The sequence below is a fragment of the Thunnus albacares genome, chromosome 7, assembly GCF_914725855.1.
Source record: "Thunnus albacares chromosome 7, fThuAlb1.1, whole genome shotgun sequence".
Lineage (NCBI taxonomy): Eukaryota > Metazoa > Chordata > Actinopteri > Scombriformes > Scombridae > Thunnus > Thunnus albacares.
This window is the reverse complement of record NC_058112.1, coordinates 7,351,850-7,370,247: the sequence shown is the minus strand read 5'-3', so window position 1 is coordinate 7,370,247 and position 18,398 is coordinate 7,351,850. Positions and strand designations below refer to the sequence as shown.

At 39.4% G+C, this 18,398-nt stretch overlaps 2 protein-coding genes across 2 annotated transcripts; one reads left to right on the top strand and one right to left on the bottom strand.

The window, feature by feature from the left end:
• Window positions 1-5,836: 5,836 nt before the first annotated feature.
• Window positions 5,837-8,968, bottom strand: LOC122986441 (olfactomedin-like). The gene is made up of 5 exons (XM_044357728.1): window positions 8,807-8,968; window positions 8,468-8,626; window positions 7,986-8,198; window positions 7,666-7,798; window positions 5,837-6,948 (listed from the first exon to the last, which is right to left on the bottom strand). Exons 1-5 carry the CDS (start codon window positions 8,837-8,839, stop codon window positions 6,101-6,103), a joined length of 1,386 nt encoding a protein of 461 aa, XP_044213663.1. The 5' UTR covers window positions 8,840-8,968; the 3' UTR covers window positions 5,837-6,100.
• Window positions 8,969-12,010: 3,042 nt separating this feature from the next.
• LOC122986443 (olfactomedin-4-like) lies at window positions 12,011-17,817 on the top strand. Its single transcript, XM_044357730.1, has 7 exons — window positions 12,011-12,283; window positions 12,409-12,531; window positions 13,348-13,566; window positions 14,906-15,059; window positions 15,202-15,429; window positions 15,845-16,013; window positions 16,153-17,817. Exons 1-7 carry the CDS (start codon window positions 12,230-12,232, stop codon window positions 16,586-16,588), a joined length of 1,383 nt encoding a protein of 460 aa, XP_044213665.1. The 5' UTR covers window positions 12,011-12,229; the 3' UTR covers window positions 16,589-17,817.
• The last annotated feature ends 581 nt before the right edge of the window (window positions 17,818-18,398 follow it).

Genomic DNA, 18,398 nt, shown 5'->3' with positions numbered 1-18,398 from the left:
ACCAGAGGATGAATCCTAATGACTTTTCCTGTAGCACCAGCATGTGGTTGGCATTTGTAGTTTATAGTAAAATGTCTCAGAAACATCTGAAGACATTGCCATACACACATTCACGTTCCCCTCTTTTACATTACTTTGGTGAACCTTTCACTTTTCATCTACAGTAGGTCAAAATTTTACTTTGTCCAATACTTTGGTTTATGACCAAGTACTTGCAAAACTAAGGACATTCCAATTAACTATCCTTTGTGTTTAGTGCTGAGTATCAAATATTAACATGCTAACATGTTAAACGTTAAACTCATGTTAACATTGTCATTGTGAGAATGTTAGCATTGGAGAAAAAAAATCTACTTGTGGTAATTTCAGCTTTCTCTAAATTGATCACTGCTCTCTTCCTGTGTGTGGGATAATCCTTCAGTGAATGTACTTACATCGGAATTATATCTACAATCTATAATGGTTGAATCAGTGTGTGGACAGGGCACTCTCCTCTGCAGCAGCCTGTGATTTAAGCTGAAAAGCCAGGCTTATTTTTACATGAAAACCTGGGCTGGTGCAGCTTTAAGGAAGATGGGCTGACAGCTCATTGCGGGGTCAGCTGATGTCAGTCATTACTGGTAATCATCTGTACTTGATACCATCAGTGAGTGATAATGGCTGTGTGTATCAAATGGACTCTTTAATGTGACCATTACATACTTTATTTATGGGTAATGATAGTGTGGGGATGTGAAGATGAAATTGTCAGGTTATCATCAAGGTAAGATCCTGCCTTGCAGACAAAACAGGATGGGCTTCCTGGCAATAACTATGAGATGCACTGTAAGTGGTCAGTAAAGCCCCAGCAGAGATCTGATTTTCTCTCATTTTAAACTTATTAAACTTAGTGGTTTGGCCTTTATTTGCAGTTCTTGCAGCAATAGCTCTCTCCAGCTCATCTCCTGGGCTTGAATCCCCTAGCTCAACGTTGTCAACTTTATTTGCAGGTCCGACTACCATTCAAACATGGGAAAAAATGAAATTTTAAATCTGTAATGATCTCTTCAAATTCAAAATTCACAGTGTATAAGTGCAACAGGCAGTGCTGTGTACTCATCTGACACTAAACCATCTGAGAAGAGATGTGAGGAAGCATTTTTTGATTCAACAATTCAGGCTCTTTGCTGATTTTGTAAAATGCAACTGCCTGTAGTAACATTAGCTTGTCAGGCAGCAGAGGCCATGCGAGAGAACTTTTTCAGACTGTATTTTGCCTGGTAAAATTTACTGGCATTCTGAAGCAAAAAGAAGCAGGTCAGGAGCTATGGGCAATGTTGTAAACTTAACTGCAGGAGCTTGTATGGCTAATGGGCTAACAACAGCATTAGCTGTAGCATTAGCATTAGCAGCAACAACATTAAATTAAAAATACAGATCAAACACTTTTACGTCATTACTTTCTATTAATCTCCTTGCACAAATCCGTCTCATCTCATTCCTCATAGATATTACTGAGGAGGGAAATCTGCTTTGATTATAGCTATAACATATTTTAGGATAGGCTATGTGGGTTGTGTTCAAATGAACTTAAACAAATTACATGTCAGTTTAAATTCATTTGATCTTATGAAAAGTGAAAGCCCTACCTGAAGCTAGCGTTATCGGCCTAAAGTCTGTCTCTCTATTTGTGGTTTTTCCTCGCCCAAAAAGAGAGAAGAAGCTGCTGCATCTTTTTCTAGCATTAATGAAAACCATAGACTGTAAAAATGGATGTAGCCACCATGGTGTCACCCACTGGTTTCTGAAGGGCGGTTTTGAAGCTCAAAGTGGGCGGCTCCGGCCATCACCCTCTTGGCAGTGCCTGACTCCGCCTAACTCTCAGCTAATCTAAAATGGGCAAAGAGGTGGAGCTGAGGCAGTCGAATGAAGCCAGGTTGATGAAACAAGCCACCTAGTGGCTAGCAAACTGTCATTCAAAGCAGCCACATCCTTAATTATGGATAACTTTACAGCACAATGAAATTTAAATGGGTGAGTTATAAAAAAATTCACTGCATACAGTTGTCATGAAAGGGGAAATTAGCTGTAGAGACCAAAACCGTTTTTTGTAACAGGCTGTAAACATTTATTTCTGCTGTAAAGCTGGGCATTTTAACATGGGGGTCTATGGGGATTGACTTGTTTTTGGAGCCAGACTCAAGAGGCCATTTGAGGAAATGCAGTTTTCGGCACTTCTGCAATGGCTTAATTTTTCAGCCCTGGAGGTTACTGCTTGATAAAAACACACTGCACCTGTGGAGGTGAAGCTATAAAATAAAGGCATATTAAAGTTGTGTTAAGGGGAGGTCAGAATAATGCCAGTGGACTTAATTTGTTATATGGTCTATGGTCTTGCACACTCCTGCCTGGCCTTGAATCAAATTCTGCAGCTCTCAAACTGTTTCAGCAAAGATCAAATTGAAAAAAGTGCATGGAGTACAAAACACAAAAAGACTCATAACAACACACTTTGGGTTTCTGGATTTCAACTGTTTTTGGCACAGGATGGAGGTAGCCTTGCTCTGTGATACAAACAAAGATAGATAGAGACAAATGATGCATTACTATTAGCTGAATCTGTTGTTATTGATTCAGTTTAGGACTCATCAGCTCTAAATAACCTATAAATGAGCACAGATAGTAGATTTATTTTTTTTTGCATTTCTAAATCTATTAGCTGTTATTATCTCATTTCATACCTTGTTCTTGTATGACCATTTTAACTGGTCTGTTCATCTTTACAGAAAGGGACCAAGTAGCAATGATGAAAGAGAAGGTTTGAAGATAAAATTATGACTCTGAATGTTACCAAAATGTTACAGAATCCCAGACTATCATTAGAGAACATGTAGGTCCTCCCCAGTCTATTTTCCCTGCAAAGAAACATCAAATCAGCCTGACCACATAAAGGGTAAAGAGTAGACCATTAAGTTTGTCCTGAGCCAGCCGGCTGCTGTTTGGGCTTCTTTAAATCTGCAGGGCAGCAGGTCTGTCATTATGTGAGCAGGGCTTTGGGTGTGTCTGAGAGGCAGCCAGCCAGAAACTGGAAACCAGGCCACAGCAGCGGAAACATCTGTCCTCTCTTGCTCTTCAGTGTGTGATCACATCGCCCCCAGTTGTGCATAACCGGCATTGCTACAAACTGCTCGGTACATACACTTGCATCTATACCACATGTGCTGTAGTATTGTATGTTCAATGTGGAAATTACTTCACAGCTTCAGTACCTCCCATTCAAACTGTAAAGTAAATAACTGAAATAACTGGAAACTTTCATACAGCACAGCACTATTTTGGCTTTATCACTTTAAAAATTAGACATTTACCTGAAAATGTATTTAATGTTATTTGTACATCATAGACATCATATCATGGAGACACTTAAATAACAAGTCACACAAACAAGAATGTTGTTGGGACCTAGCAATTACTTTTCCCTCCCCTGTGCATGCTCTGTTAGTACAGATGTGATGAGATGAGAAGATCTATACAGTTTCTCTATACATCCATAATATCCACAGCCTAGCTTAATGAGCAAACATATTGAAAGCAGGGGGAAACGGCTAGCTTAACTCCTTGAAAAGTGTAAAAATGCTACTTCCAACAGCACCAAAGCCATCTTATTTACACGTTGTAAAGCTAACTGCTCCAAACACTAGCTCTTTGCTTGTTGACTACTCAGGACACCTCTTAAATAAGACAACTTTGGAGTTCTTGTTCAGCCATTTTTCACCATTCAACAACTTACAACTTCTTTGTGTTTTATTTTTGTTGCTCGGGCCATTAGTTTTCTCTGTTATGATAGAAGGTAATTACTGAGATCTCAGAATGCAGCTGCATTGCTAGAAATAAATCCACAATGGCAGGAAGCAGGAGTGGTCAAACAATCCGACAGGTTTTAAAGAAGCCAACAGTTTAGCCAGGTGGTCCAAAACTTTATTTGGAGGTAAAGCTAAAAATGTAAGCACGTTCAAAATGTGCTATAAACCTTTCATTGCACAGGAAAACCATGAGGGCGCATAATGTACAGTCAGTCAAAGTTGGCCTAAGAAGTTGGTCTGTAAAAGTTTAGCTTGCAAACTTGACTTTTGTTTAAAACCTCTTTGATCATCTGACTGTCGGTGTTTATGGCCCTGTTGAACCAGTTCAGAGTAATTAATTTTATTTTTACTATAACTGATAGAAAAAGAAAGTGGTAATAAACACTAGTCTTACTTTACAGAAACAAAGAAGTGCAAGCTGTTACACTCTGCTTCCAGGTTTTTGTAACATGTTGGACTTCTTGCACTGACAAAAAAGAAGAACCTGATATGATGCTATGAAGCAAACAAGAGTATTTCTTAAACTGTTGGAATATTTCTTTAAAACACTCAAAGAAAGCAGTGCTGCCAGCTACACTGAACAAGACACACACATACACACACACACACACACACACACACACACACACACTTCACACCTTCTGTTTATAACACAGCACAGACACATTGCTAGGATTGACAGGTTAGACTGTCTCAGATTGGTAGTATGAGAGTGTGAAGTGTGGGGTTTGTAATGCTTAATGTGCTAGGTGTTACTGATTTCAAAAGCACTTTTATTATTAATCAGATAGATAGATAGATACATGTCACTTCAGTTCAGTCAGACTCAGGTTTGCAGCACACTCTGGTGGAAAGATGGCTCATTGCTTCCTTTTTCTCAGGCTTCAACTCTTTTGCATTGAGTTAATGAACATACAATCATGTCGTATGATCTGTCATTTTATGTAGCCTGTGAGCCTCTGACTGGAAGATTAACATTTCATTAACTTTTATTTTTTCATAATTTGATGTCTCAAGAAATCTTTGAGGCATTCAAAGACAAAAGACGATGATGGTTAGTTCCTGTTGTACCATAAATGTTACGCTTCTTCTCAAATAAAACAGACCAGATGTGGCTCCCTGCTGACTCAGACTGGATCAGCCACACACAGAAGCGAACTTCAGGCCATGATACTGTACATTTATATATTTTGCTTTGTTGCTTTGTCTTTGTGCTGGACTGCCTAAAATAGTAGGAAGCGCAGTTGTCATCTGGAGGTAGACATGACAGAAACACATGCTTTATTTTATGCAACTGACCCAAAATGACTCATAAAATTAACTCCAGCAGAGTGTCAGTTTTAGCTACTTAAGCACTGTGAAAGTTCACTTGTGTTAATATACAATCAGTGAGTTGGTTGGTTCTGGCTCATGCTCTTTCTGTTAACTGTAAATCTATCTTTTTAAATCAGCAATAGCAGTTTCAGAAGTCATGTTAAGTTTCTAGATTTAATAATGCAGTCAAAATCAAATATTAAATAATAAAATATTGTCCTTCAGTCTTTCTCCACATCAGATTAATGTGTAATACTAGCATTCAATTTAACTAAATATTTGAAGTTTTAGTCATGCTAGTAGTGGGGTGATGTTGGTTGTTTTGCTGGTCCACCACTTTGTTCCACATTAAATTACAATTATAAGATGGATTACCATGAAATTTGATAAATACATTCATGGTAGCCACAGGTGGAATTCTAATAACTCTAGTGATCCACTGGTTTTTCACCATCAGGTCAAAATTTGAATTTGTACAAAACTTTGGTTTATGACCAAATACCTGCAAAACTAATGTCATTCATCAACCTCAGCTGTACTTTGTGTTTAGTCCTAATTAGCAAACATTAAGCTAATGACTCATGTTAATGTGACCATCATTGTCATTGTAAGCATGTTAGCATCCTGACAAGAGCATTTAGCTCAAAGCATAGCTGTGTTTAAAGTTTTTTTTTAAAATATATAATTAGGTTTTTACTGATTTTTCATTAAACATTACATTCCAAACATTTGTTACAACATACTGTTTATGTCATTCCTCTATAAATCTTAACAGAACAAAGTATTTAACAACAAACACTGGCTAATATTATAGATCATCATAATTGGTTGTTGCTTGCAATAGTCTTCATGCTGGACTGTTTCCAGCTTTGCTTATTTCTTGTGTTATGTGAATCAAATATGGCTGCCATTTGGAAATTGCAATAAATCACAACAGCTTTAGATCAGAAGTGGGCCTGGTAGGCTAGAAGATATCCGTCATTGTACATATAGATCTGTTTGTTGGTGGGGTTGTAGCTCAGACTGGCCACTCCTTTTGCTATCTTCTCTAGTGGCAGTGCCAGTGAGTTGTCCTCTTTGCCTGTCGCTGTATCGAAGGCGTAGAACACCTCCTCATGGTATTCGTCCACATAACGAGTGGCATACAGCACACCACACACCATGAAAGCATTGCTCACTGCCTTCTTGAAGAGCCTCGTCTCCCACGTCTGTGAGACATTGAGCTTCCCAGCCTCGTTGTCCCAAGTTAGCCGGCTCACCACTAGATTACCATGGTTACCAACAGTGGCATAAAGGGCCCATAGTCCTGTCTCATCTGCCTCCACGTCCACATCACTATTGGCACGACAGTCATAGTAACAATACGGGAACTTGTTGTTGAAACCCACACCGGTGCCTGGAAGTGTCACCCGTGTGACGGTGTTGCTGTTCAGGTCATAGCGGCAGACATCTGCAGAGCGGTAGCAGTGATAGTACAGCGCTTCACCGTACAGGACAGCGCTGGGACCCTCGATGGCATTAGCATGATTGTAGGATCCAGCAAAGGTGAAGTCCCTGTGGTTGGCAGAGGCCATGAAGTCTTCATAAGTTTGGTATATGCGCAGGGAGTTGCCCCAGATGTGACTACTGAGTAGGGTCTGAACCCAGTAGCTGTTCTTCTGGCCTTCGCTGTCCATCTGGGCCTGTTTCCCCCACGAACCAGAGGTGTAGCTCTTACCATGTGGACTGACCTTAGTCGTGACTGGATCGCTGATGTCGGTGATCAGGCCCTTAAGGCAGTACCTGCCCTGGCCTGGAAACAATGAGGAAGATAAGGGAGTGTACAGTACAGCGTAGTAGTTACACAGTACACAATAGTTACTAGTACTAGTTATATTAAAAAAAAAAAAAAAAGCTACAGGCTTTCAAACTGTCACAAAGTGTGTTGATAGTGTTGAGCTCCCAAACAGTTTGCCTGTCCTTTTGTTTTTCTCTTCTCCTTAAACGTATCTGGGGACGCTACTTCACATGTTGTTTCGCTTTCTGAACTGTATATCTAAATCTCTGCTAACTTGAATCTTGATATATGTGCCAGCATCAGAGCACTCATGTTTTGTTCCCACATTAATCAGACTGATTCAACTTTAGTTCCACTCCACATTTTTTTCCAGTCATCAGGGTGCATTCAGTCATTAATGTCCCTCATTTGACATGTGAAAGCTGCTCTCATAATCTCATAATATTACGTTTTTCTTACCATAAAATTAGGACTTCATCTCAAAATATTATGATTTTTTTTTTCTCAAAATACCATGACTTTATTCCCATAATGTTACAACATAACATCTCATGATATTAAGATTTTCCTGAAATAATATGACTTTATTGTCAAAATATAACATGCTTTATTTTGCTGGAGGTAATGTGCATGTTTCCTCAGAGAGTTCTCTTCATTGCTATTGCAATAAATGAATGAGAGCTCTCTTACAAACACATTCACAAGACACACAATTTCACACAGTAGACTTACCTCGGTAGTCTTTGGGAATTGTCTTGCAGGACTCAGCGCCATTCTTCAGGTAGCGCAGTCTCTCTTTTACGGTCTTCATATTAATTGTGTCCGTCATTTGCATCCTGTCTACATCTGTACGCAGTTTACCCACCTAACACACACACACACACACACACACACACACACACATACACATATTTATAACAATATACAGTTTATACATTCCGTAAACATTCCTCTAAACTACCAGAATGTAGCATTTTATTTATATCATATTGTTCTTGTCATGTTACTCATGTACTACTGTACATCGTTACTGTACTGCATGCTCAGCGTACCTCTCTGGAGAGTTTCTGTGTTTGGGTATTGTTTAACTGGCTGTGGATGTCACTGATGTCTGTCTCCAGCTGGCTCAGCTCCTGGCCCAGCAAACGCAGAGACAAGGCTGAATGCAGGCCCTGATTATGCAGGTACTGGTAAGGCGCCAGCCGGGCTGTCGCGTTCTCAACCAGAGCCTGAATCTGAGGGAGACGCTGGTTGGACAACTGCACCTGAAAGAAAACAGAATCTCATGAGTCATTTCTTGATGACTGAATGTAGATTTAAGGTTCTATGTTCAAAATAAACACTTATGAAATTGTAATTAATGTCACATTAGAATCAATGTTTCTAATCTAACTAATTGCATGGCTCAGTTCCACAGTAGCCACATTATCCATCTTTATATCCCTAAAATCAGTAGTGAAACTGGAATAAACCAGTCTGAATATAAGACCAGTCTCAGCACTGTAAAATGATGCTGATCCACTTTAGTTCTCACCTGTTCCTGCAGGTTGTTCAGGGAGCCCTCACAAGACTCAACCTGCTGCAACACAGCCTCGTACTTAAGAGCAGGGAACGACCACATGGTGGAGTTCACCTCACATGCACATGCGTCTTTCTTCTTCTGGCCCACCACACGCTGAGCCTGACCATCACCCTGCATTCACACATATATTTAAAAAAACACTGATGTTCTGATGTTGTATGGAGAGACTAACTAACAAAACAAACTGTAAAAAAAGAGACCAACAAAAAAAGTATCAGTGTAACATCACAAAGTGCTACATCTTCTTTTATCCCTGTTTTCTCAGGGTAGACTAGTAGAAGTGTTACTTACGGTGGATGCCAGCAGCAGTAGGAGCAGCAGCATGTTCAAACCTGGAGAAGCGAACAGAGGAGTGATGAGGAGAGAAGCTGTTACTGAGATCACCACTGCTCTTCTCCTCACTCTCTAATATGCTCTGAGACAATTTGCTGACTCCCTTCTCACTGCTGATAAGTCACAAAAGACAGTCAAAACCTTAAACAAGGAAGTGAAACTTTGAAAAAGGGAAAACGTGGAGTTTTTACAACAGTTGGTCCACCCAGAAATTTTCCCTATTTCCCCTTTCCTTTGTGCAATGACTGTTCCTCTTTAAAATATCCTCTGCAGTGGGATTCCTGTTTCATGTTCATGTGTGGGTCACACAGCAACAAAATTCATTCAACAAAAAATCCTGCACACTCTCTTGCTTACAGCTGGTTTATATCATATTTATTTAATACTGATGCAATTCATATTATATATTTATATTAACATGATGTTTGGTCTACACGACCATCATAAACCAGCAGTAAGTGAGACGGTTCTGTACGGTTTCACTTTGATTTATAATATTAGTTGATGTAATTAGTAGGTGGAAAAGAATGATATAACTGTTTATTGGCTTATTTGTTTAATTAATAGCTATTGCCAGCACAACTGCGACTCCTCCTGGGGTCCACAGGAAAAATACTTACTACAGATATTTCATGTATTTTATGTAAACAGTAAAAATATGCATATACTGCACATACATAAATACATGCACATACACATAAGTCTGATAATTAAGTACCTGTTTACCACAACTTGTTTATGGTATTTAGAGATAGACTTTATGAGAAAGCATCTTTCATAAAGCAGGATTACCAGGATATCTGGATAGCTTAAATGGCTGGTAAATGGCTACATTTATCTAGTGCTTCATCCAAAGCACTTTACAACTGACCTCTCAGTCACCCATTCACACACACACACACACACACACACACACACACACACACACACACACACCGCTAGCCTGGCCATCAGGAGTAGTTTTGGGTTCAGTGTCTTACCCAAGGACACTTTGACATGCAGGTATGGGGAATCAAACCACCAACCTTGTGATAAGCGGACGATCCACTCCATAGCCACCCCGAACCTGGTTCAAGTCTGTTTACATCAGTCCATGTTCCAGATTTCACAGTAGAGGCAAAAGTGTAAATTTAACTGTTGTCCTCTTCAACATGGAGGAAGTTTTCAGCATTCCAGATCATTCTGTGAAAACTCACCCACTTTACTTTAATGGCCACGCTACCAGAGTTGGTGGAATTTGTTTTCAGTACAGCATGGAAAAGAATGCTCAGTACACAACAACAGCACAATATATACACAGACATAACATATTACATAATAAATAATTTTAATTTAATTTTATTACTTTATTTGACAGGGACAGTGCATATTAATAACATTTCTGAAAATATGTCAGAGTTAGCCAGAAAGGCTAATTTTCATCTGTTGTCCCTGTATTTCCAGAAAATGAACAGCTGCATGTAACACTATGCGAGATGCAGAATTTAGAGATTAAGAAGCAGAATCTTTATTGCAGCAGGAAAAAGCTGTTCTGAACCCTAGCAGTTTTGGTGGACAGAGACCTGTAGCACCTCCCAGATGGCAGAGGTTGAAACAGATAGTGATTAGTGATCATCTTATATGATTTTACCTGCCCTTCTGATTATGCATTTGTTGAACAGTTGATTCAGTTGATGGGAGGGGGGAGTCTATGATTTTGGAGGATCTGCTGACAATGCCCTGAAATTTTTTGTGTGTTTGAGTGTTCAGGCTGCCATACCAAATTGTTACAGATGAAGTGAGGATACTTTAAATGATGGTTGCATAAAACTGTTGGAGAACTGAATTTCTTAAGTTGTCTGAGGTAGAACAGTCTCTGCTGGGCTTGACCAACCTCAGTAGCTGGAATTTCCTCCAGCTCACTCCTGATGTGGCTTTTGGGAGATTTACATGACTAATCTTTGTTATGTGAACATTTTAATTTTAAGTTTGTATTTTTTCATTTGACACTTTTATCCAAAGCGACTTATGAGCGAGGCAAGACAATCAAGAAGAACCGAACTGTACAATCACGTTGTGATTAACAGCTGGACGTGCAGGGAAAACAAGAAGGTCTTGGGTTATAGACAGGTTCAGCTGGAGGTGCCGATCATCCAAGCAGAGATGTTGGCCAGACAGGCAGAGATGTGTGCTGGGACTGTGGTATCTGTGTTACCATTGATGTGTGAGTATAAATGCGAATGGGTAAAAAAAGCCGTATAAATTTGCACCCCATTTACCATTTACAATTCAAGAAATACTAGCTAAACATTTTAAAAAGCTGCAGTAACCACTTCACAACCTGCAAATGTTGCAATTAGGAATAGGATTGGAGTTATATTTAGAGCAGAGTAGTCACTTTCAGTTCTTTTAATTGTGTACAATATTACCACATCTTCAGCACCGGCACATGGATCTCTTTAAACCCACAAACCAAAGGCTATTAGTCGCTGCTTCCTCATTTCATTTCCTTCCCATCCTTCAGTCACAGCACTGTGGCCTGACTGTGATCTTTAAATCCAAAAATCATATTTTCTCTTCATACTGTTTTTTTTACATTCACCTGTGACTTGCAGTTAATAGTTATTTGTTGAAAAAGTTTTTGCACACAATGAAAGTGATGCATTTGCAAACTCTAAATGAAGATGGTGTGTAGGGATATAAGACTCAAAGCAGTAATGGATTTAACACTGCAAAAACTGCTGCTGTATATACTTCAGTCAGCAAAATAAAAAAATGTAAACCAAAAAACCCCCAAAATGAGCAACATGGGGCTAAAACGCTCTGTAGAGCTGGCAAATTTTTCTCTGTGAGTTCATCAAAGAACAAAACCTGTCACATTACATGTGGTCATTCAATCTATTGATAATATAAAATATTGATTAGTGCAGTTTTAAGTACATTTTGCTGCTAATAATCCTGCTCTTGCACAGAATTATGAATGCAGAAGGCTTGCTTGTAATGGGGTATTTTATATTTTCTTTCAGTTAAGCATCTGAGTACTTCTTCCACTACTGACTATGTTCTTACAGGTACATGTTACTTCCAAAAGACTGACTGACACTGAGTTTTATAACTTTTACTTAGGTATCATTGTCAATATCTGCACTGACTGCTTTTGCTTACGCCATGTAAAAAAAAACCTGGGATGTTGCAATTTCATCCTCAAGGAGGAAGTGATCACGTTCAGAAAGAATCATGACTCATCACATGCACACACAGCAAACATGCACACACATTCACTCACATGCAGAGGTACATTAGAGGGGGAGTGTTCACAAGTTAGAGGCTGCTGCTACAGTCAGACACATATTCAAACTGTGTTCAGGGACTGTTTCATTTAGCTCTGCTCTCTGATCCACCATGAAGCTGGGTGTGATCATCCCACTGTGTGCTCTGTTCACTCTCACCCAACAGGTAAGAAAACACACAAGATTCTCATTTTATATAAATATAAACTACGACCTCTTTGGAAAGTATGTAAATATTCTATATTCATTACAATGCATTAATATCTTACGCACCTTTATTTATTTTGTCAGGTGCCTTCACATGATCGCTGTATGTGTGAGTTGACTAACTCAGAAAAGGTATTCCCACATGACAAACTCAGCAAGGTGGGCGACAGTGCATTAAAATGTAACGGCGACGTCACCCCACAGAAGGTAACTACTCTGATGTTATTTCCTAAACCAGCCTTTAAGGAACATAACTTTACTCCCTCCATCAACTGTAAACAAGACTAGGTCAAAAAATAGTATATGGCTGGACTATGTATGGTCAATGTGTGAAATTGTAGCCAATGTGTTACAGGGATAGTCAGTGGTAGTGTCTATAATGTGAATTCCTGGATATTAAACGTTCATCTGTATTTTTTTGTAGTGGTCCCAATAATATTTGTTGTTAAAGTGTACTGAAGTAGCATCACATGACACAGTTAAGCTACGTTTAAGTAAAAAAAAAAAAGGTATAAATGCAGCTGCAAGAACAATACTTTCCACTCATATCTTAAGATGTTTGATTTGAAAGAGAACTTATTTTAATTCTAATTATAACTATTCTAATCTAATTATCTGAGAACTCCCCCTGCTCTTTCATCTGTTTTGAGTGATGGTTATTTGGGGTGCTTAAACTGTGGAGGTTGCAGTGGAAAATGTAAATGAAAGTTTTGACAGCCTTTTGAGTGTAAACTCAGGAGGCTTATCGCCACCCAGTTACCACAGTTACAGTCAAATCGAGCACACCTGCAGAGCAGCTGCACCACACTAAACTGATATAACAGCTACATGAGTTGCATGTTTTATCTTCAGTGCTGTTGTTCATGGTTTGTGATGTGAAAACGTCAGAGAAATAAAAAGCTTGTGTCCTGGAATTAGTTTAGTTTCAGGCTGCCAACCAAAACAAAGCAAACTTCTTTATGTATGCCTCATGCTGAGTCCTGAGCAATGTGTCAGCACAGTGTCTACCTGCTGTCTCTGTAGACTCTGGAGCTGGAGAGTCTGCTGCTGGGTTTTAAGTGGCGTTTGCCCCAGCTGCAGGAAGATGTGTCAATTCTGGAGAGGGAGGATGATGGCGAGCTGTATGGAGTTGTCAGCCTGCAGGTGATAGAGAATGAACTGACAGAGATCAAGAAGCTCATCGACAAGCTCAACATCACCACCTGGGAATACCAGCACCTCGCCACTAACACCACTAAACAGGTAGATTCACACATGTAGATAATAATATGATATATGAAAGAAGAAGACTTACTGTCTCATAGAATGACCACGATATACTGCCATTAACACTGATTTTATGTCCTGTACTCTTTCATAAGAACGCTTCACCCAGTTGATACTGGGGCAATTATTCCTGAAGACCAACAGAGGCCAGTAAACTATGTAAATGATGTTATGTCCCTTTATCCTACATGTTCACAGACTAAATTCAAAGCAATATATACTGTTAGTGCACTGATGTCCACAGTTAGTGGATCACTCAGAACTCAAGTGGCTTAATAATCACTTAATAAACACATTGGTACAGGGTTGCTAACATTGTCAACTACTTATGAACTCACATTATGCACAGGTCAAACAGCATTATCATAGTTCAGTGTGTTTTTCTATTTGAATTTGTTAAAATGGCTGAATTAAACTTACATTAATTGATTTTTTGCCAACTTGGGGACAGTGGAACAAGCTGTAAAAACAACATTGACATCTTGTCACATTACAAAGTTGTAATGTCCTGTTGTCATGTAACTTGTTGTTGATCATTAACACATGCAGCAGACATGGAGCAACATTAGCATTTGTTTGGAGTGGTGTTTTTGGCTACCTGATGAATGTAAGTCCAATATTCATCTTAGCCTGGTTTGTTCTCCACCAACTCCTGGGAAAGACAGGTCCACTGTCTTCACCAGCTAGTCGCTAACTTTGTTGATTGAGTTTAGGGGAATACCAAAAAATTAGCTAAACAACATTAAAACACTAGCTAACACAGAATGCATTTACACATACATCAGTATCCTAGTTATGATCAGGCTTTTGGAGCATGCTTGTTATGTGTTGTAAACAACATATCCTGGTTTTAGAAAACTGGATATGCTACGTAGCGTACTTTGACAGAAACTAGGATACTGCAATGTAGAGATGTGCATGGCAGATATGTTGAGGAATCAACACAGAACTGGACACAGATGATCAGAAATCGGGATACTGTTAGAATCATGTAAACCTGGATAACAGATAATCAGGCTCCATGTCAACGTCATATCTCAAATATGATCAAAACCAGGATGAGACTCAAAACCAGGATATTCACGTGCATGTAAATGCACTCATAGAGAGATTAGACTAGACTACACTAGATTCTCTGCCCATTTGTCACTACAAGCAACACCGTTCACATTACACATTACAAGATTAGTGCAACTTAAAAGTCTTTGTTCATCACTGTTTACTAATTATAGAAATACCTTTAAAAATTTCACATTTAGCTCAGAATAAGCATTTTTGACCAAATATTGTGGTGTCTGCTGTGTTGTTTTCTCAGCTGGAGGACCTGAGAGCAGAGATGACAGAACTGGAGAAGTATGACACCCTGCAGGTGGTAAAGAGACAACAAGCTAACCAGCGACTGAGGAGAGACTTGGACCAGTGCAAGAATGAACATCCCTTCACTGCCCAGCCCACTCAGCCTCCACATGGTATCACCCCAAAACCCACACAACACAGCACAGTGTTGGGATTTTTCTTTCATTTCTCTTTTACTTCCCCTGGAGACAAAAGAATGTTTATGGATGTGTAGGATGTTTTAATTTTTTTATTTCATTTCACATTTCCCCTCAGGTATCTGTCCCCACGGTGAGTTTCTGAACATTACTGGCCCCAGGGTCTACACAGCAGGTGAGTATCCAGGCTCCTACATGTACGGAGCCTGGGGTCGTGATCCCAGACCAGATGCAGGGAAGGAGAACTGGTACTGGCTGGTAATGATGACCTCCAGCAACAGATACTCCAACTATGTCCGTCGCTACTCCACCCTGAGCTCTCTGATCGTCGGAGTTAGCGTCCCAGGTAAGGAACTATTGTGTACTGAAGACTAAAACCAAAAATTCCTTAGTCCATCTCGCAATACTTTTTAGAAAAAAACTGTACTGGTCACTGTAATTTTTTAGTTAAAAGTAAATAATGTACTTGTTGAAGACTTTTTTGCTGAGGATTTATACACATTTACTGCTCTAGTGAGTATTTACGGCAGCAGAATGGTGTTTTGGACAATAAGACAATAACTGATGGAGCTCTACAGCACAGAGGAATAGCTGCATCAGCCACACAGACAATAGTTATTAGTGGGATCAATTCATTGTTGGTTTTGGTCATTTCATGGGATTTGTTGACTATAGGAAAATGGACTATCACCTGCCTCGTCCTTTTAAAGAAACATAATAATAATGGTTACATATGATTACATTTACTCTTCTACTTCCAGGTAATGTCCAGATCCACTCCTCTAACCCAACCACCAACACCATCCAGGGACCAAATGTTGTGATGTATGGAGAGGCCTTGTACTACAACTGTTACAACAAGGATGCTGTCTGTCGATTCAACCTCACCACCAAAACTGTTACCACCCTGCAGTTACCCAAAGGCACCAGGTTCACTGCTTCACGTTGTCTTTTACCTCATTATTTTAACTGCTGATGCCAGAATAAATACCTTGTTTTTACAACAAAAAACTAATTTAACATTTGTGTAAAAATGTTAACATCACTGCTCTTTACTTATTTATTTCAGATTTAACTCTAAGGGTAACTTCTGCCATCTTGATGAATGCTATCCGTTCACCGACCTGGACTTGGCGACAGATGAATCTGGCGTTTGGGTGATCTACACCACCACCCAGGACTTTGGCAACCTGGTTCTGTCTAAGGTGGAAGAAGGTGAGCCACCCATGCTCAAGCAAACCTGGCACACCTCGGTCTACAAGCAGGGAGTGACCAACACCTTCATGGCCTGTGGTGTGCTCTACGCCACACGCTACGTTAATAAAAATGTGGAGGAGATATTCTACTCGTTTGACACCTCGACAGGGGTGGAGAAGTTCAACATTGGCATCTTCATCAACAAGATGTCTCCCAACATTTATGCCCTGAACTACAGCCCTGTGGACCAGATGCTACATGCCTACTGTAACTCCCACATGGTCTCCTATAAGATTTTGTTTGGGTAAATGGAGACAACATCAACCTGTAAAAGTAACGAGTAAATAAATAAACAAATAAAAGCTGATCCCTAATAAAAGTTGGGTGAAAACATTGAGGGGGTTGGAGTCACCTTTACTATAATGGCTCCGTTAGTAAATTCATCATAATATATATATTCACTGTACTAATTCCATCAGTAATATAACATAGCAATGCAGTACTTACCAAACCACTGCTATGAGTTTTCCTTCTTAACAGAAGTATTGTTTTCATTCTCAGTAAAATTCCAATCACTTCTACTCTGTCACTCTTTCAATCGCCATTAAGCTACTGTCAGTGAAACTCTACACTCCTAGAGATGTTTGACATTAAAAGCCTACTGCAGCATCCTCAGCATCCATCACGCAGGTATTTTAGCAAGTGACTATGGTGTTTCTGCTAAAAACGCAAACTGAGCAGCAGACTTTTACAACTTTTACAAGCTAATGTGTGTAGCAGCTGATGTTGTCTATGTCCCATCAAAAATCTCTTCACCTGTCTATGCATTAAATAATATGCCTCTGATATATATCAAGGATATGTGATTTTGTAAGATCAGAGGAGAGAGCTGTTCATCATGTATTCAAAAGAGAAACTCCAAGGGAAGAGGAACAGAAATATGTCAAAGATTTTTCACAATACAGTAGTGTTAGTGTTTGGTTTGGGTAACCTGCTCTATAAATAAAAAGTATCTACAAGTGCAAGGAGGACCAAGGTCTATACAACCAAACTGATCCAGTGCCAGCTTATAGGAGCTGTCGACTTTAACAAATCACTACCGAACTTCACTATTTATAAGCCTTGAAAAGGGAGCAGGAAGGGGCTGTGTTTTCATGTACAGAGTGAAGATGTGGGGCCAGGGACAGAAGTGAGGGGGTTCTGCGAGGATGAGGCATAGGTTGACAATACTGTACAGCACTTCAAAAAAGGGACAAAATACATTCAGGAGCCCCCCCAGGCAGTTTGGGTAGAAGTTGTGTAGGCGGAAAACAAAGTGTAGAAGGCAGAAACTAGTGCAGTGAAGAATAAAAACACACTGAAAGATGATTGTATACAAACTCATTTAATTCATGGATGAGGTTCTGTGAGGAGTGACTGAGGTGTTTGTTCTGACTGTCCAATATCCTCTCATAATCTCTCCTTTCCACATGTCAGGATTTTCTTTTCAAACTATTATGCTAATTGGATAGTTCAAACAATTCAACAATTAATCTCTCCAGCTTAAACAAAATGACATTCTTTTTCCATTAACATAGATAGATGGATGGATGGATGGATAGATAGATAGATTTATTGTCACTGCATGTTAAACACAACAAAACTTGGTTTGGCAGCAATTCACTCCACTTAGCAGCATATGTAAATTTATGAAAAAATATAAAAATATATATAATAATATAATAACAGTTATAATCATATATAGGCACATAACTGAGGCAGTAAGCAAAATTGTAAAAATATAATACCATATGCTGGACATGTAAACACTGACCATTATTGCACTTGCATTTGCATTAATAATAAGCAAACACCATTCATTCATACACTATTTTTCAGGCCAGTCATAGCTTATTCTCTCTCAGTCTGTTGCTCTCTAGGGCCCCCTGGTGCTCTGAAACATGACTAACACTGCAAACATTTTAAAATTTGGGTTTGCCTGTGAGAGCCGGGGCACATTGTGATTAACAAGCTGCCTCAGGGAAGCGGGCATCTCAGCGATTGGAAGTTGAAGACTGAAGCTACGCCCCTTCTAACAGAGGACTAAAAGGTTTTTGTAAAACTGGAGACAGGAGGTGG